Below are 27,932 nucleotides of genomic sequence, written 5' to 3'. Positions count from 1 at the left end.
TTTAAAAGTGTAACGTTGTATTCATCCGCCATACCGAGTACTTCCATTTCCGGGATGTGTTACGTGCTTGCTAACTTCCACCGCCATTGCGGTTCCACGGAGTCGGTGTAGTGGCAGCCCGAGGTTAGCCAGGGAAAGCTCGTGAGTCGAGAGCCAAGAGACGATTCGAACGTACCATCACACCGACAGCACTTACACTTATATTTTTGGAACCTCCGAATTGAGGTTGTTTGGCTGTCCGGCTGGGATCTGAGAGACGCCGTAGTTTGTTAGCATTCGAAGAAACCGGAGGAGAGTGAGAGGAACCGCCATGGCTCAGATCCTGCCAATTCGTTTTCAGGAGCACCTGCAAGTAAGTGGATGACTTAATTATTTCGTTTATGTGGGTGGCTTTCCTTACATTGGTACTCGCAATGAATTTTCTTGTGGCGCTTGAGAGACTTTCTCGTTCAAAACGAACATTGCTAACAAGTAAAGTTAGCATCGCCAGCTTTGCTAGCTAGCCGGGCAGGGTGGATGACGTTTATCTTAGTTAGCATCTAGCCTTCAAGCTAACAGTTTTGTGAGCCGCCCTTGTTGGCTTTAATGCGTCAGTTTATTATCGATGGTTTTCGATTGAAATTACACGGCTGACTATGAACTGTGCTGACGTTAACTAAGCATTTAGTGTGCTTGACTCGGCCAAGTACACGAAGCACGTCTAACACTAGTATCACCTCAGTAAGTTGACGGTCTTAAACGCATGCAGCTACTACTTTGAGGCTGCCACACACAATTAAAATGCATGATCGTGTCACGCCTACATATGCCCTTGCTTTGTGGTACTTATTCATTGCGAAATTGCGTGATGGTTACGGAAATGCTAACATTGTGTGATTTGTATTTGAAAGTTTCGGTGTAACCTCGGAACGCCCTAAAACATGTATAGTTGTATTCGTTGGATGAGCTCACGATCGCCCGGGTTTCAAGAAGTCATGTGATGTGCTGTTTTTACACTTTTTATTCATTTAAAGAGGCAGCTATAACCCAATGATATGGGATCAATTTAATGAATAGCACATTTGCGGGGTTGGGGATGAATGCAGACATTTGTTTGAATGGAATTGCATTTTGACAATTCACCTGGCCATGAATTAAATGACTTGGTTCTAGAACAGTAATATCCCAAAAAAATGTTCACATTTAATTCCACAGTGGCAGATGGCTAATTTTAATACCTTGTTCACAGAAAGTTGTGTGTAGCTTGTGCCCATAGATGTGCTTGGTACAGAACAATTTAGCTTAGTTAGCACCTTGCATTCCCTGCAAAGAGAGGATGGGTGCCTGTGTGATGTCACATGGATGCCTTCTTACAATGTATTTTATTCATTCATTCATTCATCATCCAAACCGCTTTATCCTCACTAGGGTCGCGGGGGGTGCTGAAGCCTATCCCAACTGTCTTCGGGCAGTAAGCGGGGGACACCCTAAATTGGTTGCCAGCCAATCGCAGGGCACACAGAGACAAACAACCATGCACGCCCACAATTTAGAGTGTCAAATCCGCTTGCCATGCATGTTTTTGGAATGTGGGAGGAAACCGGACCACCCGGAGAAAACCCACGCAGGCCCGGGGAGAACATGCAAACTCCACACAGGGAGGCCGGAGCTGGAATTGAACCCGGTACCTCTGCACTGTGAAGTCGACGTGCTAACCACTGGACTACCGGGCCGCCCTATGCATTTTATATATTTGTTTATTTTACCAAAAATAAGAGCTGATTGGTTTGTAAGTAGCTGGGCCACTTCGGATTGGTGAACTTGGCGGGAGAGGAGGGAGATGAAATTTGTGTGAAATAGTTAATATGCTGTGGATCACCACACCTTTGGCAATCATGATTGTGTTGTCTGGAATTGGGATTTCAATCAGAAAATGAAAAATAGTTTATCCCTACTTCCGAGGGCTCAAAGGCAACTTTCGCTAATGAATGGAGATGCTATTTTGCTCAAAAAATAAAACCCCACTGCACTGTTTTCTTTCAGATGTTTAACTAAAAACTTTTATTTTTTTTGGGGGGGTTTTACCGTTAAGATAAACTTGGTATACAACATAGCTGAGAAAGTCTGCTTCAGTGCACATTCAAAATGTGTTAGCTGGTTCAGAATAAATGCTTTAATAGTGTACCTTGATTTGAGTGGCTGGGATGTGAAAGCTGAAAATGGCTGGGCATCGGGATTAAATTTGCCTGGTTTGATAATGGGGAAAATGAGTCATCCATCAGATGAACTTTACTGATAATGAGGTCAACAAATGTTTTGTCTAAAATTAGACACATGAAATAAATACTGTGAAACAATACTACACATCGGTGACGTTTTGCACGGAACCTTGGCTGCAAAATCCCAGAGCTCCATCAAGTGCCAAACAGCACCGAATCTTTGGAGACCCACAAGAATGTTGTTTCCCTAGCCGCCATAACTCAAAAATTGGACTTGACTCAAGTAGCAGCCACTGAATTCCCGGCTGCGCTGACTAAATGTGAGGGCTACATATGCCCCACAAGCTGCCTGTTGCCCATTCCTGGTTGAGACAGCGATATAGCTACGTGAGCACATTTCTGTGCCAGTGTCTTCTCCAGCAGCATAAAGTTCTCCAGTTGTGCCACAGCAGAGTGTGTTGCTTCAAAAACTACATGACCTGACTCAGTGACACTTCCCCACATCCAACATATTTCTTAATTGATTCATAGATTATTATTGCCCATGCCTATTTGGTATGCAAACAAAAGCTAGGGTATGAAATAAATGTTTTTCACATCAGCAGTAACACATCTGTAAGTAAGAATCACCTTCCACTTGTAAGTCTTCTGACTTGTTAGCCAGTCAACTTGCTAAGCTTGCATTTTCATACATCATCCATTTATATAGGATGGTGCTGACCTCTGTTAAGCAAACTTTAATTGCCTGAATGTCAAATTAAATGTTTTCTTGAACACCTTTTGTTTGCTAGACACACTTTATAGTTTGTCACACATGATTTGCGTCCATACACTCAGTCCAGGCTGGATTTTGCCAGGATTTCTTCTCACTGGTCGTGTACTCTGCCATTATCTAGTAGTCTTATAATTGACATTTAAGTTCGAATTCAGTTCCATCTAATGACTCGGCAAGTTGACTAGGCCACTCATGTCATTTTGAAATTCAGAATGAATTCCCTTTTGCTCTCTCCAGTACTTTTTGGTATCATGCTTCCTTAAGTTTTACGTTTGGCCTTTGAACTTTGCTTGTAACAAAACTGCTGATACCTTGTGACTGGCTGGCAAGGTTGCGGATATGCTGAACACTTGACATTGTGCAGCGTTGTCTAAATGAGAGAGAGAGAGCATTTGGGAGAAAAGGGAAACTGCAAAGCCACAACTCTCCCCTTCCGAATTCTTCTGAGAACTAGATAGACATAAAAAAAATGAGCAAGCTCTCCTTTCCTTTATCTGAGTAATCGTAAAGGCGGTCTTACTCCTCACTCTTCAGCTGCTCACATGTCACCCACCCATGTCACATGCTAGCGGAGGAGTATAAACTTGGCGGGCCTTTTGTTTCAGTCCCGATGGACAATGGTCCCAAATTTCCTGTTGTGGAATATGGCTATGACGTGGTGCAATGCTCAGCACATTACACAGCACATCCTTCCCTGCCCTTCCTTGAACTTTATGTGACGGACTTACACGGGACTATTATTTTTTTTATTTTTTTAGCTGAGTAAGCTGATGCTTTCCTTTGAAGGAAATGGTAAGCATGTTCTATGAGCAGTCCAAACCTCTACTGGAGGTGTCAGGAAAGTTTATCCAGAACAACCACTGGCTTAAATTTGTGGCTTCTTGCTTTGATAATTGCTTTCTCACAAGCAAGTGCACTGCCCCCCCCCCCCCAACTATTTAAAGGCACAGCAAATGAAGTTAATTTCTGAAATGTTCCATTTTATTTCAAATTCTAAAATGTATTTAGGAATTCTTTTCTCTGCCGCTTTCTGTATTGGAAAACAACCTTGAGCCATACCTGATCACAGTGATATAGTCGCTAATGTAGCTATAATGCAGCGCACGAGCGTGGAAGAATTGAATGTTGAGTGAATATCGAACAGCCGGCAAACTTTTACTCGCCTGTCATGGAGGTGATGGCGAAATTATGTCTCGCCAGCAGTTAGCTTTGTCATCGATACAGTGCGTGTTCGCGCAATTTGGCAAGCATTTGCTGTAGTTATGCGTGTGTTTTCCTCGCCGTGCATTTTTTTTTAAATTTATTTTTTGGTTCGTGGTGAAACAGATTCGGTAGGTATTTTATTTTGTCACGTTTTCTGTTTGGATGGGGCCAGAGTGATGTGACTGAATCCTGTCCACTGATTTGCAGAATGAAGACGTTCGTTTCCTCCTACTTTTCAGCCAATCAAAGGACTCACCCAATTTTTTGGGGGGAGAATACTCAGTGAAAAATTGCACTTTGTGAATACATTGATATCGATGACAGTATATATCGTTCACCTCTAAACAGCGCCAACACTCAATTTGGTTCATCAGGGTACAAATTATTCAGATTTAACTTCTGTCTCATCTTCAAATAGTTTCCGAATGGAGTTGAGCTCTTGTGTGGATTTTGTGTTACAGCAACTGTAGTTCAAGGACGCTTGCCGCGTCTCCAAATGTATGATAACAACGGTCACTGCTTATCACTGAAAACCGTTTCATTTGGAATTTAAGTGCTTGCTGATTTCGTTCTCATTTTGTGTTTCAATACTTGAGTAATAATGTTCCCTTTGGCCTCTAAACCGGACAATAGCAGCTATGAAAGGAAGCAGTCGGCACTCCTATGTCACGGCAGTTGTAAACATTGTGGTGCAATTTTTCTTTTGCTATATCCGATTCTTTCTCGATACGTCCTTGTAGCACTTAATCGCAGTGTCATTGAAATGGAAGTAGTATCCCTTGTAGAATGAGCATTCAACTAAATTTCTTTGCTTGACGGTGGGCATAAATATCAGCTGATCTGCTAAAATGCTTTCTAAACAATGAACGAACAGCAATTATTTTAACATTTCATGAAACAGTTTCAACAAAACAAGGCATGAAATAGACAACGTTTAGAAATTACCAGTGTTTCACTGGATCGTGGAAAAAAAAAGAGGAAGTCAACCTCGTCTCGATTCCATCAATTGATAACATTAGGGATGTCACAATATTCACTGTCACAACACTGTAGTTTTAACAGTGCCCAATATCGACGTAGTCTTCTGTCTCTATAAAATACTGAGCCAGTGTTTAATGAGCTTTTTACAGTGGCAAAAAGGTGCCAATTAGGCCGCTGCGATGGAGGCCCCTGCCAGTGCTTCCTGGGATGGTGTTTCTTAACTAGCATTCCCTCTGCCCGGGCCATAGGTCATTGTGTTATTGTTTTTAAACTATGTGTGCATGTCTGTGTGGGCGTGATGGGATTGATTTCAACTATGTAAAGAACTTTTGAGTTGAATTTTATTGTATGGAAAAGGGCTTTAGAAATAACCTTTGGTTTATTTTGATGAACAAGAATTCAGAAATGTTCATGTTACACATAATGCATATAAAAGAATGACCCGTGCAAGGTTTTTCAATTTAATCGGATAAGAATACAAGAGACAAAACATGACTTTGACTGAGTTTTAACGTTTGATTGGCATCTGATAATTGCAATAGGATCTTCGTCGTACTGTTGACATTTTGTTTGGTTGAGACTCCCCAGCTCTAAATGACTTGAAAGGAGCGTTTTTGTCATGCAGCATTGTGGAAGAACCACACCATGTACCGTATTTTCGGCTAAAGTTAAATTTAGCCATTAAAAACAGTCTATTGGGTTTTTGCAAAGAGGTCACACAAACACTTTTTTTCCAAACATTTGTTTACACTTCAAATCGACACTGTGCTGTCAGAAATCCGATGGTGTGCATGTAAAAAGAGTGACTTTCACCCCGCCCCCGCTCCCTGTTTGTCGTCAACCTAAAATGCTGTGCTTTTTCCTTCCCTAGCTCCAAAATCTGGGCATCAACCCATCCAACATCGGCTTCAGCACCCTCACCATGGAATCGGATAAATTCATCTGTATCCGGGAGAAAGTCGGCGAGCAGACTCAGGTGGTGATCATTGACGTGGCTGATCCGAACACACCAATCCGCAGGCCCATCTCAGCCGACAGCGCCATCATGAATCCAGCAAGCAAGGTCATTGCACTCAAAGGTAAGGCAGTCTATTTACCATCCAGTGGTTATCAAATGTTTCTACATATGGACTGTATTGCTCAGCCTTGAGATATTCCTTCGCAGTACTTTAGTATGGAAGGCAAACATTTTTGCCAGTCGCCTTAAAAATGCAGCTAATTTAACTCTCCACTTTCCCTTCAGCAGGTGTGTTTATATGAACATGTCCTATAACTGTTTGACAAAGCATAGTTTTTTCCAATTTTATTTAAAAAATATATTTCTTTAAGTATCCATGATTGCTTTGACTTTTTTTTTGTTTGACTTTGTCTTTTCTGTGCTCTTTTGTTTTTCTTTACTGCTTTCTTGTGTTTGCAGACGGTGAGTTAAAATTTAACTTTCATATTGTGGAAGTAAAATCCTGTTTTCAAAGAGACTTCGAAATGATGTCATCGATTCATTCAACAAATGCTTGAGTGAACTAAACAGACAGTCATGAGGTTTTGGTCCAAATCGTTCCAAGGTGGACTTACAATACCTTGAGTCACTCCCCACCGCACCACTGTAATTTGCTCTATTCCTTTTTGGACCATTTCCTCAATAAAATGAAACAGGATTTATCTTTCATGGCTTCAAGCTATCAAGCTGGCATTCCATCATTTTTTTAAGTGTCATTGATTTAGAACGTATTTTACATATGTCAATATTTTAATTCACATTTCTTAATTTCCATTTTAAATCCATGCAGTCGATCCAATATGTTGCTCTTTTTTTCCTAATTGTATTTGATATCTTTAATTCATCGTATTTCAAACACCTGTAGTTACCTCTCAGTTCAAGTAATACAAATTCAGTCTGCATAAACGTCAAATACACCTACAAGTAAGAAGCACATTGCCATCAATATTTTAGAACACCAAGGCATTGGTTTTACAATGTAGGGGCTGCTCCTATCCATCAACTTAAACTATGGCTATATCCATTATTTTATCTCATTTTAGACCTTTAGGGCACCGGCATGACCAAATTTTCTTTCTTCTATTAAATTACTAATTAAATCAGAAAGATAGACATCAAATATATATATATATACACACACACACACACACAAAACTTCATATTGCTTCAGGTCATAGTCAGTACTAGTCTTGGTTTCATAAACCTTGAAGCAGTCCCAACCACTCACTAGTTCTTGCTTTTGTATCATTGATTCTTTTACAACTAAGATTTGCACGTAACAGTTTTGACATAATAAACTTGGGGAATAGTCACTATTCACACACTAGCCCGTGATTCACTGTATTGTTCCGCGCTTGCTCATTGAAATTTGGCTGCTGCTGCAAAATTGTTTGAATCTCTTGGCTTAGTGATGGCAAAGTGATCGTGACGGTTGTGCTTGGCTTGGTGTACTTGCTTTCTTTCACGACGTGAATAAGAGTCATGAATAATGATCAAACAATGATGTCACGCCGCTTCTTAATAAAGCTTAAATTTACTAAATTAACCCCCAACTAATTAAATGTGATACAGGTGAGTAAATGTAACACATTTTATCTTGTGGCCTGTCATTATGTAATGAATCAAATGAAATGCAGGAAAAATTTCCTTCAATTCTTGCTGTAAAGTTCCTTGAATACATAATTGCCTTTGACACTTATTTCACTGTTTTAGTTGGAATGCAAAAACTTTCAAAAATGTTTTGTTTATACCCACTAATCTCCTTTATTTCTAACCTTTGAAGGCATCTTCAATTGATGGGTTGGTCTCATAATTGGAGATCATACTTGGATGCACATCCGTTTGGAAACTATGTACAAAATTTGTGAAGTGGTGAATTGTTTTTTTTAAATAAAAAAAATTGTGTTGCCATCTTATTACAGGTATCCCGAATGCTGTAACTCTACCAAGACTTAATGTTAATTGCAGCAATGCAAATTAAGGAATCATGTTTTGCGTTCCCTGAGGGTAGATGCAAAAACACACGTGGACAAAATGTCAGTACCTCTCTGTTAATGAAAGAAAACCCCACAGTTGTCGGCGTAATAACTTGAAACTCACCAAAAGTTTAAAATAATAATAACAATGAAACCAATGAAAATCAGACATTGCTTTGGAAATGTTTCAACAGAATGAATCAGGAGCAGCAGCCTGGACAAAAAATGAAGGGACCCATAGAAAATACTTGAAATAATTTGAACAGATGGACATGTTAAACTAAGTTGTGTCCTCCAGCTAACATTACTGGTGTCTTCAGACTTATAATTGGTGTGTCTGTTGAAAAGCTGACAAGTAGCCATGATGCTGTTTGGTATCACACTGAACATGGACGTGTGGAAAGTGAAAGGACAGTCGTCTTGGGAGATTCGCAAGAAAATTATAGACCAGCGTGTTGAACAGTAAATGCTGTATGAGTATCTCTAAGCAAAATTGACGCTGCCGTGACGACAGTGACGCTTAACAGTTATTCAGAAGTTGGAAGTTACACAGGACTGGAGCCAGTCTCCTTGCACCTGGCCGCCAGAAGAAAATGGATGGCACAGATCACCTGAATAGTAACCAAAGCGCACACAACAACGTCCAAAGAAATTAAAGGTGAACACTCAGGTCATGGTGCATATGTCTCATTCACAGTTACAGAAATTGTTTGCAGCGATTGCCTCAAAGGGCTATGCAACAAAATATTCCGTTGAGGCCATCACTTTTGTCCAGGCATGTCTCAGTATTTTAATTTTTTTAAATATAATTCTGTTCATCATCATCATTGAGGGTTTTCTTTCTTGAACAGAGGGGTAACCCAAAAATTATGGCCATATGTATTCTAAATTCATCCACCCGTTGACATCTTATAACAGAGCGTTTACTTGTCACATTTCATTCAAACAGGATGCGATTTCTTACTGTCGCGTGTATGGCCTTTGTTGCCTGATAAAAAAAATTCTTTCAATTTCTGTTCCAATTTTGTATTTGTCATCTTACGAGTTTGTCTGTGTCTAGACTATAATGGTGCTTTTTGCTCCTTTTCTTCCACTTTTAGCTGGCAAAACCCTTCAGATTTTCAACATTGAAATGAAGAGCAAAATGAAGGAGCACACCATGACCGATGATGTTACCTTTTGGAAGTGGATTTCCCTTAATACAGTCGCGCTTGTGACTGAAACCACGGTCTACCATTGGAGCATGGAGGGTGACTCGCAGCCCGTCAAAGTCTTTGACCGCCACTCCAGTCTGGCAGGCTGCCAGATTATCAACTATCGCACTGACGCCAAGCAAAAGTGGCTCCTCCTCATTGGTATTTCAGCACAGGTAATCATAGAGTTCCTCGGTCACCCCAGAGGTCACCAAACCCTTTGAAACTGCAAGTCACTTTCCTGGGTACGGGGTTAAGGCAAAGGATGACTGGTTTTATTCACACTTCAAAAATAACCAACTCATCAGGCATTGTAGGGAGGTCATACAGGCACAAGGAGGCCACACACACAACTGAGCCTCATTTTTACTTGTTTTAAATACGTTGCATCAGAGTTGGATCATCCTGTAGTGTGTTTTTCCACTTCAAATTTTGAGTGTGACTCCAAATCCAGACCTCCATGGGTTAAGACATTTGATTTCCATTGATAATTTTAGTGATTGTCAGCACTTTCAACTATGTAAAGAACAAAGTATTTAAGAATATTCCTTCATTCAGATCTTGGGTGTGTTATTTTATATATTTTTAAAATATTTATTTAAAGCAATGTTTTTTTTCTCTTGGAAATGTTTGGAAATCTGAATTGTGCGGCTGTGGTTCTCTTTCATTCTAACTAGCAAAGTCGGGTGGTAGGAGCCATGCAGTTGTACTCTGTGGATAGAAAGGTTTCTCAGCCCATTGAGGGACATGCTGCCAGCTTTGCCCAGTTCAAGATGGAGGGCAATTCTGAGGAGTCAACCCTTTTCTGCTTTGCTGTAAGAAGTCAGGCTGGTGGGAAGGTAAGTGAGCATCATGGGTGGGGGGACGAATTCGAATGTGCTTGGCACATTCGCTGTCAAAAAACAATGTAGTTATTCATAATGATTTTTTTTTTTTAACCCGTGTAGTTGCACATCATTGAAGTTGGAACCCCACCAACCGGCAACCAGCCATTTCCAAAGAAAGCAGTGGATGTCTTCTTCCCTCCAGAAGCCCAAAATGACTTCCCTGTCGCCATGCAGGTGCATATGCTTGTAGAGTTAAACATATGAGTTAGTAATCGCCATTGCAGCAAAGAAACTTGCAACTGCTGGATATTCATGTCTTCATTACACACCTTCTTTTGGGCATGATCCCATTAAATTGCTTTGGCATAAAACAAGCGGTTTATCTATTAAGTATTATGCGACCACAGTGATTCTGTTTATATTTTATCCACCCCGATGTGTCTTTATCTATTTATTTATTTATTTTTTTAACAGATAAGCTCAAAGCAGGATGTTGTGTTCCTCATCACTAAATATGGCTACATTCACCTGTATGACTTGGAAACCGGCACCTGCATCTATATGAACCGCATCAGCGGAGAGACCATCTTTGTCACAGCTCCTCATGAGGCCACCTCAGGCATCATTGGGGTCAACAGGAAGGGACAGGTAAGTGTGTCATGTCAAGGCACTATAGCATTACCTCATTCAAATTATGATTTTTTTTTTTTTAATTTTTGAAATATTGAGACAAACGGATGCATTTTAACACCTAGAAAGCACTCCCATTTCTAATGGCACGCATAAGCTTTTGCTTCTGGTGCCAACAACGGCATCACTTCTGGGCCTCTGCATGAAAGCGGTGTAAATTATCCAAAGGGTAGTATTTCACACAGAGAGGGAGTCATGTTTTGTTTCTTACTGCTCGTGTAAAGCTGAACCAGAAAGGAGAACTGGATCCAGGCAGCTGATGAATATTCCAGTCGGGCTGTGCGGCACATGAATAATTGAGGAAAGAGAAGAAAACTGATCGTAAGGCAATGGTAGTTTTGGCAGCATGATCAGGCAGTGAAGGGTGTGTGCGCGTGTGCGTGTGTGTGGTATTGGAGGGGTTGGCGGGTGTGGCAGCAGCGATCTGGAAAATAAAAGACCGCTGCCCCTCTGCTTGCAGTTTTGTCAATAGGTCGACAGCAATATCGGTAACCTGGTACAAAATCATGAATCAAGCAGCCATTCGTAGAACAGAGGTTGAAATATAATGTTTTTGGTTCCCTTTTGATTTGGATGAATGTTAAGTTTCCCTAATATCTCACTTGCTTTTATCCACCTAATTTTTTTGGAAATGCATTTTAGTTAAAATTGTTCAGTAGGCCATGACCACGTATTGCAAGTTTTAACATGTTTAAAAATATATATTTTTGTAAACATTTTTGTCTGGGTTTTTTTTTCCCTCCCGAGCTTCTGTAAGCAAATCCATCAAACCATAAAATCCTGTTGCTACAGTTGGTGTTTGCAAACAAATGCAAGTCAGATTCCACTCTGCAGTTGCTTGGAAGAAAACATCACAGGACACATTTGTGTTTTTTTAAATTTGCGCTGCCATGACACGCGTCTGAAAAAGTTGGCATTGTTTGATTTTAAATATTCTGTCAATCCAGCCAGTTACACTGTACCTGGTGATTTATCTTATCCCATTATTTTGTGCTGGTGGTCATAATATTGTGGCTGGTTGTTGTATACTTGGCACCACATATGATTTATTTTCGGACCATTTGTGCTAATTTGATTATCACCCCCACAATTATAAGTGACACAGACTGCTTCAGTGCTGACAAGAATGCGGTCTAATCAACTATGTTAATGGATGGAGGTCTGATCTGCTGAGGTTGTAAGTCGAGGGGGCTAACACAGACTGTCTTTCTCCTTAGCACCCCCTCTCCACCTCCCTTGTACCACGACTTTTTTCAACTCCCCTTTCATTCAGATGCCAGACTGTTCACAAAAACTGCGTGACACTGACCCACTCCGAGTACATTCTTATTCAGAAGCCACAACCCGAGGCCAGACAGAGACTTAATGTGACCCACTGTGAGATTCAGTCGAGTTTGCTTTAGAGCTTGATTAAGGTATTTGTCATATGCTTGCAAGGTTAGTTTAAAAGGCCACACAGTTCAGATTGCATTCTGTGGAAAGGAACAAAAAATGTCTTGTTTACATTTTAATAATGTTTTTGTTTCTTTGTGTTCATCAAGTTGGCATTTGAACATGGTTTGTGGTGCCCAACGTTTTGCCTGAGTCCGTGCCAAGAGATTATATTGAAATGTTCCGTCTATGTCAATGTTATACAGGTGCTGTCCGTCTGTGTGGAGGAAGAAAACATCATTCCATATATCACCAATGTGCTGCAGAATCCAGATCTGGCTCTACGCTTGGCTGTACGCAACAACCTCGCCGGTGCTGAAGAGCTCTTTGCTCGCAAATTCAACAACTTATTTGCGGCTGGCAACTACTCAGAAGCTGCAAAGGTGGCTGCCAACGCACCAAAGGTATTCTTCCTGTCAGCCTTACACGAATATGGTGTATTATAAATAAGATTTAAATTCCCTGATCAACTTGCTGTTCAGGTTACTTGTTTATTTTGTTTTGATGAATTCAAGCATGAATTCAAACCCCATTGAAATGTATTCCAACCCAGAACCCCCTTGTGGAAACTAAAAAGAAAAACACAGACTGTATGAGACACTGAGGCCAAAACCTCTTCACATTCTAGTACAGATGCCAACCCAGAAACTGTGATAGATTTTCAGCATGGGAGGTGAAAGTACGGTAGCCTAGTGCCAATTCCGAAGGTACTAAAGTGAAGGCAATGCAGATATGTCAGCTGTTTGTCCTTTGAAATGGACTGTACGGACTATCCATTTAGTTCTTTTTTTTTTTCCTGACAATGTCCCTCTTTTCAGGGTATTTTGCGAACCCCGGACACCATTCGTCGCTTCCAGGGTGTGCCTACTCAAGCAGGGCAGACATCCCCTCTGCTCCAGTACTTTGGGATCTTGTTGGACCAGGGCCAGCTCAACAAATTTGAATCTCTTGAGCTTTGCAGGCCTGTCCTCCAGCAGGGAAGAAAACAGCTTCTGGAGAAGTGGCTCAAGGAAGACAAGGTATTGAATGTCTGACTGAATTTATGCCCCCCAGGGGAATTCCCAAGTTAAATCAAATATTTTATTTATTATCCTGTGCTCACATTATTTTCTATTATTAGTTGGAGTGCTCGGAGGAGCTTGGGGACCTGGTGAAGGCGGTGGATCCCACCTTGGCGCTTAGTGTCTACCTTAGGGCCAATGTCCCCAACAAGGTCATTCAGTGTTTCGCGGAGACTGGCCAGTTCCCCAAGATTGTCCTTTATGCCAAAAAGGTTTGTTTGTCTGGCTAAATCCTTTTACTGTGCAAATGACCTCATAGAAATGATGATCATAAAACCCTGTATATTTGTATTTTTTTTTTCTCCCCAGGTGGGCTACACTCCAGATTGGATCTTTCTTCTGAGGAATGTAATGCGCATCAACCCAGAACAAGGCCTACAGTTTGCCCAGATGCTGGTGCAGGATGAAGAGCCTCTGGCCGATATCACACAGGTTAGATAGGGTAGCAATCATGGCATTGATAAATTCAGTTTGGCTTTTTTCCTGAATTATGTTTTCTGTCCTGACTAAAAACTGTTGTCCAAGTAGAACTCGCCAGACATAAAGTGCAGGTAATCTGTTCTTAAATTCAAGTTCTCATTTCCATTTGTTTGCTCAGATCGTGGATGTATTCATGGAATACAATCTGATCCAGCAGTGCACCTCATTCTTGCTGGATGCACTGAAGAACAACAGGCCATCAGAAGGTCCCCTGCAGACCCGCCTGCTGGAGATGAATCTCATGCATGCCCCTCAGGTGGATATATGGTTTGCAGAAAGGACATAATTCCAAGTATTAGATATTAATTTTGAATACTTTTTTTGTCATGCCTGTAGGTTGCCGATGCTATCCTGGGCAACCAAATGTTCACCAACTACGACCGAGCGCACATTGCCCAACTTTGTGAGAAGGCCGGACTACTGCAAAGGGCATTGGAACACTACACTGACCTGTATGACATCAAGCGTGCTGTGGTGCACACACATCTTCTCAACCCTGAGGTAGAACTTTTTTAAATCATCTAATTTTTAATTCTCCACTGTTGAATCTAATTAACTGAGAAGCAGCATTTTGGTGCATGGGACCATGAAAAACTGTTGTACCCACTTCAAATTCCAGTGGCTGGTGAACTTCTTTGGCTCGCTGTCTGTGGAGGATTCTTTAGAGTGCCTCAGGGCCATGCTCTCAGCCAACATCCGCCAGAATCTGCAAATATGCGTGCAGGTGGCTTCTAAATACCATGAACAGCTAACCACACAGTCTCTCACAGAGCTCTTTGAATCCTTCAAGAGCTTTGAAGGTGAGATCCTACACCCAAGTTACGATGCCACGCCTATCCTTTTTTAATGTATTTGAAAATTATATTTGACAGCCTTTTTATTGGGTTTTCAAGGTCAGGGTTGAAAATGCCTTTGGTGCCCTTTTTCAAGCTGTTGTAGTTGGTTGATGAGACAGGCTGATAGCTCAATAATACTTGTTATACCAATAATGCAATCGTATTGCCAACTAGTTAGTGGCCAAGGACTTAACTGCACTGCCTCTCTCACCGCATGAAAAATTTAATCCTGCAAATTTTTAATAGTGTACCTGTCTGTACCTTTTTTTTTTTTTTCTGAAACTGACGACAATTTTTTTATATCTCAAGTACGTAACACCCGCCCATGCAGCAAATTACTTCCCACACCTGCTGACCAAAGACGCCATTTTCCTCTATCAACACCTCTCCAGATTGGCTTTTTTCATTAAGTCTAGGTATTCCATCTCGCATTTTGGAATGTTATGCATAAAACTGGAGAAAAAAGGGTTATGATGGCCTAGGACCTTTAACATTAACCTACGATTATTATTATTTTTTGTTTGTTTACCTCTGCTTTCAAAAGTATGTTTGTTTGATGGAGAATCTTAGCTTGTTAAATGACATTGAACTCATCGCTGAGCATTAGTGACGTACTCGGGATTCATGCCCCCAAAATATCAATTCAGCAATTAGGCCAGAGCCAATGCAGGGCAATCAATAACCTTTGCAGAATGCACCACATGGATCAGATTAGATAAAGGGATTGTTTTTGAAAATATTGTAACCCCTTATTTGCTGGATTTTAGAATTTCATCATAAAAGCGTCACATATCATGTTACATAGCAGTTTGTAATTGTTTATATAGTAAGTAAATACATGTTTGTTGTTTCACGTTATACTTGCTGTTATGCTTGGCTCCCTTGGGCTTATGTAAACTGTCTCCCTCTTTCAGGTCTCTTCTACTTCTTGGGCTCCATTGTGAACTTCAGCCAAGACCCCGAGGTTCACTTCAAATACATCCAGGCTGCTTGCAAGACAGGCCAAATCAAGGAGGTGGAGCGTATATGTCGAGAGAGCAACTGTTATGATCCTGAGCGTGTCAAGAATTTCCTGAAGGTTAATACACCTTTGTCTCTTTAATTTCATCGAAGTAAATTTTTTTTGGTGTTTTGCCTTGTGTTGGATGAGTTGTCACTTAATTATAAGAACACATTTCCCCCCCAATTGATATATTAATATCTTGAAATATGAACTGTCGCTTTACTGTTTTTTGTTTGTTTTTGCGTTGACTTGAATTACGAGCGCAAGATGGTGGCAGTGCAAATGTCACAGGCGGGAGTATGACATTGAATAATTCTTCCAAAAAAACGGCCCAAGTACTTGTGTCAAGTCCGCTAGCTCAGTGACTCAGTGAGTGATAATAATAATAGATTTTATTTATAAGCGCCTTTCAAGACACCCAAGGACACTTTACAATAACAAAAAACACAAAACAATACATTGTGCTGCAGGAAATTGTCCACTGTCAATTATTTGGACGGAAAATTTGTTTGCCCCCCCAAAAAAATTATCTATCTATGCCAACCTCATATATAGTAACAGGCAGAACAATCAAAAATTATTCCACTACATGGCAACCTATGTATCCACTTTTTGTCCATTGTTTTGCTCAGTAGTGTGCTGTGAATTTTTCTCCCAATATGAAATATGTGGCTTGGCTCAAAGGTTGAGGAACACTGCGCGAGCGTAATGATACAATACAATGCAAGACACCAAAGAATACACCCTTATGAACACAAATGGTAGAGCCACACATGTATACGGACATTGTAACAATACTCACAACTTTATCCTAACATTCACTGAGCAGTTGTGACGGTCTCCTTCATGTTTAGCCATGTCTGTTATACTTCCCTCTGGTGGCAAAGGCATGCACACCAGAAGGAGACAAACAGTGAATTAATCATCCTTGGTAAACATACAATTTTTCACACTTCATATAATTGTTACTTGTTTTTATGATGTACAATACAATAGTGCTTTGAAATGTTAATTCATTTCAATAGGGGGAAAAAAATTGAGAGACCAGTGTTCTGAGTTACGATCGTTCAAGGAACGTTTTGAACTCATAAATCATGATGATACATGACTACTTTTTCAAGCTTTTGTGTCATGGAGTCTCTCATTCGTATTACCAAGTCCTCAAAGTTGATGATCGCACTTAACCGTAGAATTATTTTTGTTGTTTTGGTCACAAATGTTCAACCAGCGATTACATCAGTGATTTTTGTGCTTTTACTCTTGTCCTTGGAATACAGGACATATATCAGGTAAATCTGTCTTTCCATATCGAAAAGAATCCCCCCCCCCCTTTTTTTTTAATCATCCCTGTTGAACTTGAAGGATCGAAACTGGGATTTGTATAGTCGTACGTTCTCATACCACAAATCCATCCACGCACAGGGGTACAAATGCTTGCATCCTGAGTCCTAGCTGTCCATCCTTTAGTGTGACTGCAGTAATTAGTGAAGGAGCTAGTTCCTTGTACTCTTTAAGTGAATTAAATTTTGTGATCTTAGTCCTTCAGTACACCCCAAAGTCTGTGCAGCATGTTATTGCAAAATCCCACTTTGTTAATCTTTTGTGGATAAGTCCAATTTGTCAGCACACCCCATTGCATTGTTTCAGAGGAACCGCATTGGCCTCTTCCATAGGGAGATGGCTACTCCTAGGATGTCTTGGTTGTAGTTGTAAGCCCTGCCTCACTTGATACTGCACCACATGAGTTGAGTGGACATATCTGATCAGGTTTGATTGACATTGAGATGAGTTTCAATGTCATTGTGCACAATCGATCGTGTGATAGTAAGGCAAACCCCCTTGTTGCTTAAGCCTCTGTAGAATGGTGTTAAAGGGTTCTGGTTGCAATAAGCCTTTATTTCTCTCTTTGTGTCATGGACAGGAAGCAAAACTGACCGACCAGCTGCCGCTCATCATCGTCTGTGACCGTTTCGACTTTGTCCACGACTTGGTCCTGTACTTGTACCGCAACAACCTACAGAAGTACATTGAGATCTATGTTCAGAAGGTAATCTTAGAAGAGCTTTTAGAGACCGTACTTTTGAGCCTTGCAATGTAAACTTCAACCGCGTCTGTGTTGTAGGTGAACCCAAGTCGTCTGCCTGTGGTGATCGGGGGTCTCTTGGATGTGGACTGCTCAGAAGATGTCATTAAGAGCCTGATTTTGGTAGTCAGGGGGCAGTTTTCAACTGATGAACTTGTGGCTGAGGTGGAGAAGAGGAACAGGTAAAGTAGTGTGGTGATAAACCAAATATTAACAGAAATATTGAGGCTGACCTCTTAATGTAGTGATTAATCATGGGTTGAGATGGACCTAGTGAGACTTATTGGACAAACATTGCTTCCAATTTTGTTGGAATTCCTTCAGTCAGACCAGACCTTTTTCTCGTCCAGCATGAATGTGCGCAAAGCAACGCTGGTTGTACAGGTTTGCTGTTTTTATGTGTTAACGTGTGTGTTTTTCAAAGACTGAAGCTCCTGCTGCCATGGCTGGAGTCTCGCATACATGAGGGCTGCGAAGAGCCAGCTACCCACAATGCCCTGGCCAAGATCTACATTGACAGCAACAACAACCCTGAACGCTTCTTGAGGGAAAACCCATTCTACGATAGCCGTGTGGTGGGCAAGTACTGCGAGAAGAGAGACCCCCACCTAGCTTGTGTGGCCTATGAGAGAGGGCAGTGTGACCAGGAGCTGATCAATGTAGGACTTCCTTGATGATTGAGTCTCATTTCCCTTTATTACGGCAGAAACCTAACCTCTTAGACTAAAACATTTATGTATGATAAATCTGATAGTTTATTGTAATAGAGGTTAATTTATTGCCTGTTTTTGTTGGGGGGGAAAAACACAGAAAGGGACCACGGGACAAAAATGACTGGATATTAAATCGTAATCGCAATATTTATTATGGAGGGGGAAATATGATATAATTTTCCATAATTATTGAGCCCTACTGTCGGTGCTTTTTTTCCTGATCTTCATTCAACTGTATTGCTGATTTTCACACAGGTCTGCAATGAAAACTCGCTGTTCAAGAGCTTATCTCGTTACCTGGTGCGTCGCAAAGATCCCGATCTCTGGGCTAGTGTGCTGCTGGAGACCAACCCTTACCGGCGACCACTTATTGACCAGGTATTCACAAACAGACATTCAGTTGACGTTCATTGTCTTTTCCACAGTACATATAGCTTTTGATGTTCTCTCAGGTGGTACAGACAGCACTGTCAGAGACCCAGGACCCAGAAGAGGTATCTGTCACAGTCAAGGCCTTCATGACCGCTGACTTGCCCAATGAGCTTATTGAGCTACTGGAGAAGATTGTGTTGGACAACTCTGTCTTTAGTGAACACAGGTATTTACTTGCAGCCTCGAGTGATCCCTATTTCTGTTCACCAAATGTTATCAAGATCAACTGTCAAAAAGAATTTGTGTTGAAAGTATCGGCCTTATGACTCTTGCCTGCAGAAATCTGCAGAATCTGCTGATCTTGACGGCAATCAAAGCTGACCGCACACGCGTGATGGAGTACATCAACAGACTTGACAACTACGATGCTCCCGATATCGCCAACATAGCCATCAGCAATGAGCTGTTTGAAGAAGCTTTTGCCATCTTCAAAAAGTTTGATGTCAACACATCGGCCGTGCAGGTGAGTGTTATTGCTTTGTATCGCTGGCTTGATAGCCCAAGCATTTAAGGTAGCGTTTTTCTTTTATCATGCTTACACCCTCCTCTTTGTCTGTAGGTGCTGATAGAACACATTAGCAACCTCGACCGGGCCTATGAATTCGCAGAGCGCTGCAATGAACCTGCGGTGTGGAGCCAGCTGGCCAAAGCTCAACTCCAAAAGGGTCTTGTCAAAGAGGCCATAGACTCCTACATCAAAGCTGATGACCCCTCTGCATACATGGAGGTTGTGCAGGCTGCCGATAAGAGCGGTAAGGAGGGAGGGCCGCTGATTTTGATCAAACCTCACAGGTCCATTCACAGTGATCCCTAAGCGTGATGCCATCTGGTGGACAGAATTGAAATAAGTCTTCATGTGCCTTTTGGACCACCGAAAAGGGTTTTAGGCGCTTCGGTTCAACAGTTTCAAAATAATTCTCTCCATATTCAGGCCAGTGGCAGGTGCAGAGACCATTACTAAATTGGGATTATAGACTTTAAGCATCAAAGTCAGCCAAACTGTCAGGGACCTACCTGATGGATGGAGAGATCGGGTGAAGAGGAAAAAATCAATTTGTAAAATGTATTCACTGAAAAAGAAAATATCTTGAGTTGAGTATAATGAGCAGTGTGCAGCAGTCACTCAGTTTTGGTTAGCGACTTGCATTGTCGCTGACAGCAGGTGAAAGAAATAAAAGTTAAATCACTCTTTCTTTGCAAATATCCCATGTGACAACGTGGAGACCATCGGTTAATTATACGAAGCGGCCAATATATGCAAAAAATTTTTTTAAATGGCTACATTTTGCTGTTGCGGCTCTTAATCGGGTGCACGGTGTTGTCCAATAAGTCACCATTCAGGTTGGCAAATATCAAACTTTGAAATGACTAAGTTGTGAATGTCTTTGTCGAACAAAGGGCAATCGTGTTTTCAAAATCCCTTCATTACAACTCCATGTTGTGTTTTAGGAAACTGGGAAGACTTGGTCAAATTCCTGCAGATGGCCCGTAAGAAGGCCCGCGAGTCCTATGTGGAGACAGAGCTGATCTTCGCACTGGCGAAGACCAATCGCCTCGCCGAACTGGAAGAGTTCATCAACGGACCCAACAATGCTCACATTCAGCAGGTGAGCTGTGCTCATGGTGTATTATGCCATTGTGTTGCTGGCTCAAAACTCAACCTCCCGTCAATATTTTTGTTTCCAATCTCATAGGTCGGGGACCGCTGCTTTGATGAGAAGATGTACGAGGCTGCTAAGCTGTTGTACAACAACGTCTCCAACTTTGGTCGACTGGCTTCAACCCTTGTGCACCTCGGGGAATACCAGGCTGCAGTAGACGGCGCCCGTAAAGCCAACAGCACCCGTACCTGGAAGGAAGTCTGCTTCGCCTGCGTAGATGGACAGGAATTCCGACTGGCTCAGATGTGCGGCCTCCACATTGTGGTTCACGCCGATGAACTGGAAGAGCTAATCAATTACTACCAAGTAAGAATGATTTCCATGTATAGGTTGTTCTATGACAGATGGTCGAATAAATTTAGCCGCAAAACAACTGGGAGCGCTAACTCTTTTTAAAAATTGGTATTTAATCAAATTTGCGTTTGACATTTAACTCCTACTGATCTGAGGTCATCCTCTCATCTTCCCCTTCAGGACCGCGGTTACTTTGAGGAGCTGATCACCATGTTGGAGGCGGCTCTGGGCCTGGAGCGCGCACACATGGGCATGTTCACAGAGCTGGCCATCCTTTACTCAAAGTTCAAACCCCAGAAGATGAGGGAGCACCTGGAGCTCTTCTGGTCAAGAGTGAACATCCCCAAGGTCCTGAGAGCAGCAGAACAAGCCCACCTGTGGGCCGAACTGGTTTTCCTATACGACAAGTATGAGGAGTACGACAACGCCATCATCACCATGATGAGCCACCCAACGGATGCTTGGAAGGAAGGACAGTTCAAAGACATAGTCACCAAGGTATATCTTGAGTTTTGTCGCAAGGGCGTCATTTAGTATGTTTTGATTACTGGTAACTTTTTGACAAACTATGGGTAAAAATCTGCATTGATACATTTAGAATTTTTTTTTCTCCGATGTGCACTCCACTTTTGGCCCCACCCACTTGGCATAATTCTTAATCAATCAGCAAACGGGTTATCGTGCCCATGCCAATTATATTTTTGATACAATTATGGCAGCAATGTAATTGTAGTCCACATGCCTTTCATACTGTCATTCTCGCTAACTAGTTTCTTCAACGTGTTCTCTCTTTGTTGACCTGTGCAGGTGGCCAATGTTGAACTGTACTACAAAGCCATCCAGTTCTATTTGGAGTTCAAGCCCTTGTTATTGAATGATCTGCTCATCGTGCTGTCTCCAAGATTGGACCACTCTCGTGCTGTCAACTTCTTCAGCAAGGTACTGTTAGCTTCTCACAATAACGGCGTGTTCAGTGACGTGTACACACACACACACACATTGATTCGTAAAATGTCAAAGACCCTGTAGATGAGGAGGAGGGAAAAATGTGCCTCAATGTTCTTGAAATCACCAACACAGCATCCCACACCTGCACAGATACCTTTGCCGACCAAGACTTGATCTGTGGGCAAGCAACTATGTGCCACAGTGGCATCCAGACTGCAGGAAAATACAAAGACTAAAAGAGGAGTAGTTGAGGAAATGTATGAAGGTAAAGCTACCTGCTAACAAGTTTGACAGGGCAAACTCTTCTTGTCATTTTTACTGTGGTGACGGTAACCACAGTAAACACAGCCAGTCTCTCCTCCTTGTATCGACAAAAATGCTTCAGGTTGCTTCTTAAATTCCATTTCACGGCACAATTCTACAGTCTGTGGATCGGGCAACCTCGGTCTTGAACACACTCGTGAGGATTTAATCATTTGCGGTTGTCTCTCCTGACAGTTTCCCGAGCAAGTAGGTGAGGGAAAATCCCTCCTGCCTCACCAAAGATTAATCACGCAATATAATCTGCCCAAGGCTGTGAGCAGATCTCAAGAAAAATAAAATATTCAAATGTATCTTTTGTTAAATTTTTATTACTGTCTTTTTCAGGAACTTATTCATTATGCCTTTTCCCCGTTAAATGACATCCATTGTTGTTGTTGGATTGGACACAATGATGTGATGTTTTTCCCCAGGTTAAACAGCTGCCACTGGTTAAAGCCTACCTGCGCTCGGTGCAGAACCATAACAACAAGTCCGTCAATGAAGCACTAAACAACCTCTTCATCACAGAAGAGGACTATCAGGTGAGCAAGCTTCTTTGTCATTCACCATTTAAAAAGAATTCTGACATAAATGTTATTACGATTCATGATTTTTTTTTTTTAATGTCTTACAGGCCTTGAGGACATCAATAGATGCCTACGACAACTTTGACAACATTTCACTTGCACAGCGTTTGGAGAAGCATGAGCTGATTGAATTCAGAAGAATTGCCGCATATCTTTTCAAGGGTAACAACCGCTGGAAACAGAGTGTGGAACTCTGTAAGAAGGACAGACTTTACAAGGTGCCTTTTTTTTTAAATTCTTTATTTTTGGGGCTGGAGAGTGGTGAGATTGACTTTTCCTAACCCGCTGTGTGCTCCTTGCAGGACGCCATGCAATACGCGGCGGAGTCGAAGGACACCGAGCTGGCCGAGGAGCTGCTGTCCTGGTTCCTGCAGCAGAACAAGAAGGAATGTTTTGCTGCGTGCTTGTTCTCGTGCTATGACCTCCTGCGGCCCGACGTGGTGCTGGAGACCTCCTGGAGGCACAACATCATGGACTTTTCTATGCCATACTTCATTCAGGTCATGAGAGAACACCTCACTAAGGTAAGTAAATTTTAGTATATAAATCAGTTTTTATGCAGCTCATCCCAAATTGTTGCTTTTTAAAAAAAAAAAATCAGTATAGTGGAAACACGTCCTTCAAGTTTATTGATTTTTTTTTTCCCATATGCATGTCAAATTAATGAATTCTTTCCTCGACCCTTCATCATAGTCTTAACTTACTATCATTGATATTAATGTTTTTTTTTCTTATGGCATGTTGCACAAGATGACACTCATTTGTTCCTATCCTTTATAAAAATATTTACTTTAATTATGACTTCACTCCTGCATTAGGGTAGATTAGTGATGGACAATGGCACATCTTACGTAAAAGTACACATTACGTCATGACTATGGGAATGAACAACTCTTGTAAATTGAGGTCCCGCTGTGCAATAAACAGTAAAACTACCAATAAACAGTAAAACTACTGTCCTGTAAATTCAGACATGTCTGCAGAGCAATGCGGTCACTGAGCATAAATTTATAGATAAGATTAACTGAATTTAAAAAGTCTGGCAATATTTCATTAATCAGTTGAGCTGGATGTATTCCTATGCTGTATGAAGTTCTCTTGCTAACCTCACTTGGACGCTTCTGTGATGGCTTCAGGAAAAAAAAAATTGTCAAAAGAAAAAGCAAAACACCCTTGTGGCGTTGGTCTTTGTGATGCTGACCGGGCAGAATTGTCAAGATTTGTTTGGCTTTTGAGGCTTGTTTTTCCCAGAAAATGTTGGTCGAACTCAAATTGTCACCATTTTGAAGCTGGGATTTCAACTGCACTTTGCTCACAACTATGAAAATAGTCATAAGATTGTGGTGCAAGTATTGAGTGTTCCTGCTTCCAGCACAACAAAGCTGTTTTGTTTTTCTTTATCATTCGACATCAAGCGAATCTAATGTGCTTGGGATTTACATGTACCATCCAGAATTATTAGTTTTTTTATGTACAGCCACAATAAGGACGCTGAAGTCCATAAAACTTGTTTAGGGAAATATTAAACTCTATTCTATTCCGAACGTCTTCTCTTACAGGTTGATGCAATCCAGGAGCAGGTGAACTTTTCAATGCAGTTTGATTTTTATCATCTAAAATAGTTATGACGACTGCAGCCTTGATTATGCATGGTTCCAGTTTGTACAACCAAATGTTCACCAGTACAGACAGTGCACCCGTTTTAACACTGCATTAGCTTGTGGGTGCCATCAACAGCATCTGTTTAAGATGTGCAGTGTTATTTTATGCATTCTATCACATTTTGGATTTAGCCTAAAAAGTTACATTTTGGTCCAATCTGACTAGAGCACCTTCTTTCACAAGTTTGTTGTGACCCCGAGGTGGCTTGTGGTAAACTTGAAAAACGGCCCTTATTTCTTTCTTTCGGGGAATGCCTTTCTTCTTGCTACTCTTCCATAAAGGCTAGATTTGTGCAGTGTGCAACTAATAGGACAGGTTCCCCCACCCTAGCTGTCGATCTCTGCAGTTTACCCAGAGTGAGTGGGTCACACCTCTAACGGTTGCCGCCCGAGTTTTCACCGGTTACGCATGGTTGGTGTGGCAGAAACTTAGATGGGAGAATCACCCATGTCTCGAAAGGCATGGAAGGAATTGACTTAAATGCGAACGAGAGAATATATGTGCCCCTAAATACCAGATGTAGGATTCTACGTCGTTCTTGCATTAACTACATGATTAGTTCCCTCCATTTCTTGTTGGTCCCCATATAGAGAACGTTATTTAGTTGCATGGCAAGCCGAGAACCTACTGTAATGGCTGTACATGGCATGAAGGCAAGATGTGGCTCCTCAAAAGTTGTTTTGACGGTTGACAGGCATGAGTATGTGTGACATGGGGGCAGGGTTCTTCCTTTTTGTGTGTGTGTGTGTGTGTGCGTGTGTTTTTGAAATGCAATCTAAACTTGGCCAGAGAAACACAGTCTCCTCCTGCCTCACTTGCTCTCCACCACAGTGGCATACAGCATGGGAAAGTGCCTGTTGTTGAAACAAACTGGATGGCGAATGTGTAACGGCTTTAGGTGCACTGCATTATCAGCCTTTGTTTTCTCGCATCACTTTCCACTAAAAGACGAATTCCTTTTTATGGTGGAGAAATTCACTTTTTGGCCAGGTTTTTGGGCATAGCAATTTTTGGCTGTTTTGGTCGCGACTAGAGCTTTTTGTCATTTGTATGTGCCACTAAGCCTTTTTTTTGTTGTTCTTTACGTTGACAGCTGGACAAGCTTGAAACCTCAGAATCACTAAGGAAAGAAGAGGAACAAGCAACGGAGACGCAGCCCATCGTCTATGGTAAAAGTCTTAATCATCAGTACTCATTTGGACAAATCTCAACATTTTCCTCACTGTGTTCTACATCCAAGGTTTATGGACAATATAGGATTGAGAACAGATTGTCTTAGATTGTATTGTCTTAAAATGTATGAAGTATCATTTTTCAAGGATACCTGTGTATTTTTCACAAAACGGCTCTCAGGTGCCTTAAGAACACATTTGTCATGGATTTTGTTACCATGACAACTCAGGGCGGAGGGCAAGGGTGGTGACACTTGTAGTTCCCGAACTAAAAAAAAAAAAAAGCAACCACGGACATAGAAAGCACATGCCACCCATACAAGACTGCATCGACGCTGCAAACCTGACACTTACCTGTATTATACACAAGTTATAGAAGGGAATTTTTTTTTTTTTAAGGGTGTTTTATTTATTTATGCGATTGTGGGTATTATTTTAGGCGGTGTCTTACACTCGGGACATTACGGTACTACCGTATTGGCCCGAATATAAGACGGTGTTTTTTGCATTGAAATAAGACTGAAAAAGTGGGGGTCGTCATAGATTCGGGGTCTAGACATTATACCCATTCACGACGCTATATGGCGCCAGACACCATTGAAGCAAATGCTGAACTTGACTCCCCAGGCCAAAACGAACCCCTGTCATGAAGAATAAAAATATAAATGGCGGTAAGAAAGAAAAGAGAAGAAAATAATAGAAGAGACAACAGAACATGGTGAAACGTAGCGACAATCTGGAGAAAAGTGGGTCGAAGATCGGCCAGTTTCACCGGCAGCTGAGAAGTTATGATGTAATTTACATTTCAAAAACAAGCCATTCATTTACGAATGTGATTGCACCTTAGTTTACATATTTAAAGGTTCAGATATCAAGATTTGAATGAGGCAAAATAACATGCTTTTTCTCTCAAATATATTATCATTTGTTTCAGATGTACTGTAATTATTTTCTGTATAAAAATTAATTTGGTGTTCAAAAAGTCTTTTTTTTTTCTTTCAAACTTGAATCTTGAAAACGAGGGGGTCGTCTTATCATCAGGGCTGTCTTATATTCGGGCCAATACGGTATTTACCATTTCTTAAAAATGAATAATATAGTTTGTGTGAAAGATGAACTAATACAGCGGGGGACTACATAAGTCCCTTAGGGTTACATGCATCCATCTTCATATTTATGGTGGGGTAGTGGGTCTTAAGACTCAAGACATTTAATCCAATCCTATTGGGTATGTTCCCTTTTTTTTCCCTTCTCCTCAAGCTCGTTGCATGTCTCTTTTGCAGGCACACCCCAGCTGATGCTGACAGCGGGCCCCAGCGTCGCCGTGCCCCCCCAACAACCGTATGGCTACGGCTACCAGGCGCCAGCCGGGTATGGTCAGCCAGCCGCCGCGCCGGGATTCGGCTACGGCATGTAAAGGTCCCCCCTGCCCTTTTGTCCTCATGCTGACTGGCGCTCGAATCCAGTCAGTCCTTCAGCAGACCATTATTGTCTCTCTGTCCTTACCATCAACACAGAGCAAATTTAGGGATCATACAAAGACCCCCCCCCCACCCCCACCTTCTTTTTTGTACTTTTCTCCCTTACAAGCTTTCATGAAGGACTCTTGTTTTGTTTTCAAAGATTTAATCACAAAAGATTAATTTGCTCACATTCCATATTGACTAGATTAATAATTTTATTTGAATGGTATGTGGTTTATGTACAATAGGGTGGGCAGGGGCCTGGCTGGGGGAAGAGCTAGTTCTCTTCTCAGTTGTTAAGCTTCGGCGTTGCACTCACAAGTGAGAAGAAATTCATGTAGACCCTCTCCCTATTCGGCGTGTTTGAAAGTAGCTTCCTGACTGTATTTGATATTGTATATTCCGTCACGAAACCCACTTGTGCTCCTTTTCTTTTGATCATGTGACCGCCGCAGTCCGGAAACACTACGTCGTCCCAATCAAAAACGGTCTTCGGGGCCTGCCGAATGTCAAACGAGAGCATTTTCAGATAAGGTTGACTCTTTCCAGTCTATGCAGGACTTTGTATCCATACAACATGCCGTTGTGCTTTAAATGCGTTTGTGACGTGGGACCATTCCAACTCAGGAGGGAAGCAGACCCATAATGCACCCTCTTGATGCTGCAGCTCATTTCTGCCCTTTTTAGTCTGGGTCGCTGCGGAAATTCTCAAAATAAATGTCCTCTTGTGGTGCAGAATTGTCGCAGGAGTTGTAATTTGAAGTATATAGAGATATATATATATATCAACAAGTTTGCATCTACACAGAAAATCATGAATTACTTTTCTGAATTTATAACCCTGCCTAAATTATCCACAATGAAATTGTACACTTACAATACTTGATTGTGCATAATCAGGATCATGAATGAAACAGCCATTTTGTTTTCCACAAAAAAATAAAGGCTTCTGGTTTGTCAAAA

General features: G+C 41.5%; 1 protein-coding gene across 1 annotated transcript; it reads left to right on the top strand.

The window, feature by feature from the left end:
- The first annotated feature begins 86 nt into the window (after positions 1-86).
- On the top strand, positions 87-27,932 carry cltca (clathrin, heavy chain a (Hc)). The gene is made up of 30 exons (XM_086130329.1): positions 87-352; positions 6,029-6,236; positions 9,231-9,499; positions 10,001-10,162; positions 10,271-10,384; positions 10,625-10,798; positions 12,478-12,675; positions 13,090-13,290; positions 13,392-13,544; positions 13,642-13,764; positions 13,931-14,068; positions 14,149-14,313; positions 14,432-14,612; positions 15,563-15,726; positions 17,573-17,698; positions 17,774-17,916; positions 18,159-18,393; positions 18,703-18,825; positions 18,900-19,045; positions 19,159-19,342; positions 19,439-19,631; positions 20,329-20,486; positions 20,574-20,846; positions 21,015-21,332; positions 21,642-21,773; positions 22,517-22,627; positions 22,720-22,890; positions 22,975-23,196; positions 25,428-25,503; positions 26,790-27,932. Exons 1-30 carry the CDS (start codon positions 311-313, stop codon positions 26,921-26,923), a joined length of 5,037 nt encoding a protein of 1,678 aa, XP_085986455.1. The 5' UTR covers positions 87-310; the 3' UTR covers positions 26,924-27,932.

This window comes from Hippocampus guttulatus, chromosome 15 (assembly GCF_054856545.1).
Source record: "Hippocampus guttulatus isolate MCC_2025c chromosome 15, RoL_Hgut_1.0, whole genome shotgun sequence".
Taxonomy (NCBI): domain Eukaryota; kingdom Metazoa; phylum Chordata; class Actinopteri; order Syngnathiformes; family Syngnathidae; genus Hippocampus; species Hippocampus guttulatus.
Note: the sequence above shows the minus strand (reverse complement) of the source record. Positions and strands in the feature narration are given on the sequence as shown.